At 31.1% G+C, this 1,387-nt stretch overlaps 1 protein-coding gene across 2 annotated transcripts; it reads right to left on the bottom strand.

Annotated features, from left to right (window-relative positions):
* Positions 1 to 1,189, bottom strand: LOC9328016. 2 transcript variants are annotated; one of them, XM_021012651.1, is made up of 3 exons: positions 857 to 1,189; positions 568 to 651; positions 1 to 300 (listed from the first exon to the last, which is right to left on the bottom strand). In XM_021012651.1, exons 1-3 carry the CDS (start codon positions 1,056 to 1,058, stop codon positions 170 to 172), a joined length of 417 nt encoding a protein of 138 aa, XP_020868310.1. In that variant the 5' UTR covers positions 1,059 to 1,189; the 3' UTR covers positions 1 to 169. The 2 variants fall into 2 exon arrangements, with proteins under 2 accessions (XP_020868310.1, XP_020868309.1); XM_021012650.1 differs by having other exon boundaries at positions 514 to 651; positions 857 to 1,121.
* Between the last annotated feature and the right edge of the window lie 198 nt (positions 1,190 to 1,387).

Below are 1,387 nucleotides of genomic sequence, written 5' to 3'. Positions count from 1 at the left end.
TTTCTTTTATGAAAGTAATCTCTTGGTTTGATTTTAGTATGTTTACATAGAATCTTTTCATGCCAATTACAACCCCAACATGTGAAAACTCAAGAAATAAACAACTAAATCACGAAGAGAATTATATAATAAAAGTTTCACAAGTCCATGACTTCTGAATCTCAACAAATCATAGATGGATATTCATCAAGGGTGGATAACCACAAGTTTTCTTACAACGCTGATGACACGCATTATCAGTGCCACAACCAACATCGCAGTTCCGATAACATATGACACGTTGATCTACTTCGTTGGCCCCTATAAACATCATAAATCATAACCATCAATTGTAAATACAATTACACTAAATCATATAATAAAAACAAAGTTGCATTAGTTTCATTTTATTTTACCATAGAGTAATTGCAGAATTCACATAACTATATAGTTCAAAAATATATTTTTCAAAGCCATAAGATCCGACTATATATATAAAGAATTTGGTTCTAGAAATTAAAATGTTTTTCTTCCTTGTATCAGAATACTGAAAATTCATCAACGGTGGGTAACCACAACTTTTCTTACAACGTTGATGACACACATTATCAGTGCCACAACCAACATCGCAGTTCCGGTAACATATGACACGTTGGTCTACCTCGTTGTCCCCTGTAAACATTATAAATCATAACCATCGATTGTAAATACAATCACTCTAAGTCATAAAATATAAACAGAAATTTGCATTATTTTCACTTTATTTTACTATAGAGTCATTGCAGAATTCACATAACTATATAGTTCAAAAATAGTTTCCACAGCCATAAGATCCGACTATAAAGAATTGGGTTATAGAAATTAATTTTTTTCTTACTTGTATCCGATGACTGAAAATTCTTCAAGGGTGGGTAACCGCAATTTTTCTTACAACGTTGATGACATGCATTATCAGTGCCACAACCAACATCGCAGTTCCTGTAACATATGACACGTTGGTCTACTTCGTTGGCCTTCATCACAGTTTTTGCTTTCACTCCCATCATTACCAAAGCCATCATCATTATTATCTTGATCATACTCGATAGTCGATATTCTTCTTTGTTTTTTTTTTTTTTTTTGTTTTTCGGGGGAGGGTTTGTCTAGTTTTGGTTCAACACAGTCATCTTATATAGAGTTGAATACATCTCATGACATCTTAACATTTGACAAATATCTAGTACTTACCTAGATTGCACGCGCCATATGTCAAAATATATTCAATTTTTGTTTTCAAATCTTTAACAGTTAAAATACATTAATTTTCTAAAAGTATAATATAAAAGTAATAAAGATGGTTTGATTATTTACCTAAATAGTAGGTATTTCTAATGGTTTACAATTCAAATTTACGTCAAAATATATTCAA

Source organism: Arabidopsis lyrata (assembly GCF_000004255.2).
Source record: "Arabidopsis lyrata subsp. lyrata unplaced genomic scaffold ARALYscaffold_1, whole genome shotgun sequence".
In the NCBI taxonomy this organism is placed as follows: domain Eukaryota; kingdom Viridiplantae; phylum Streptophyta; class Magnoliopsida; order Brassicales; family Brassicaceae; genus Arabidopsis; species Arabidopsis lyrata.
The sequence above is the reverse complement of the archived record's forward strand: the minus strand, read 5'-3'. Positions and strand labels throughout refer to the sequence as shown.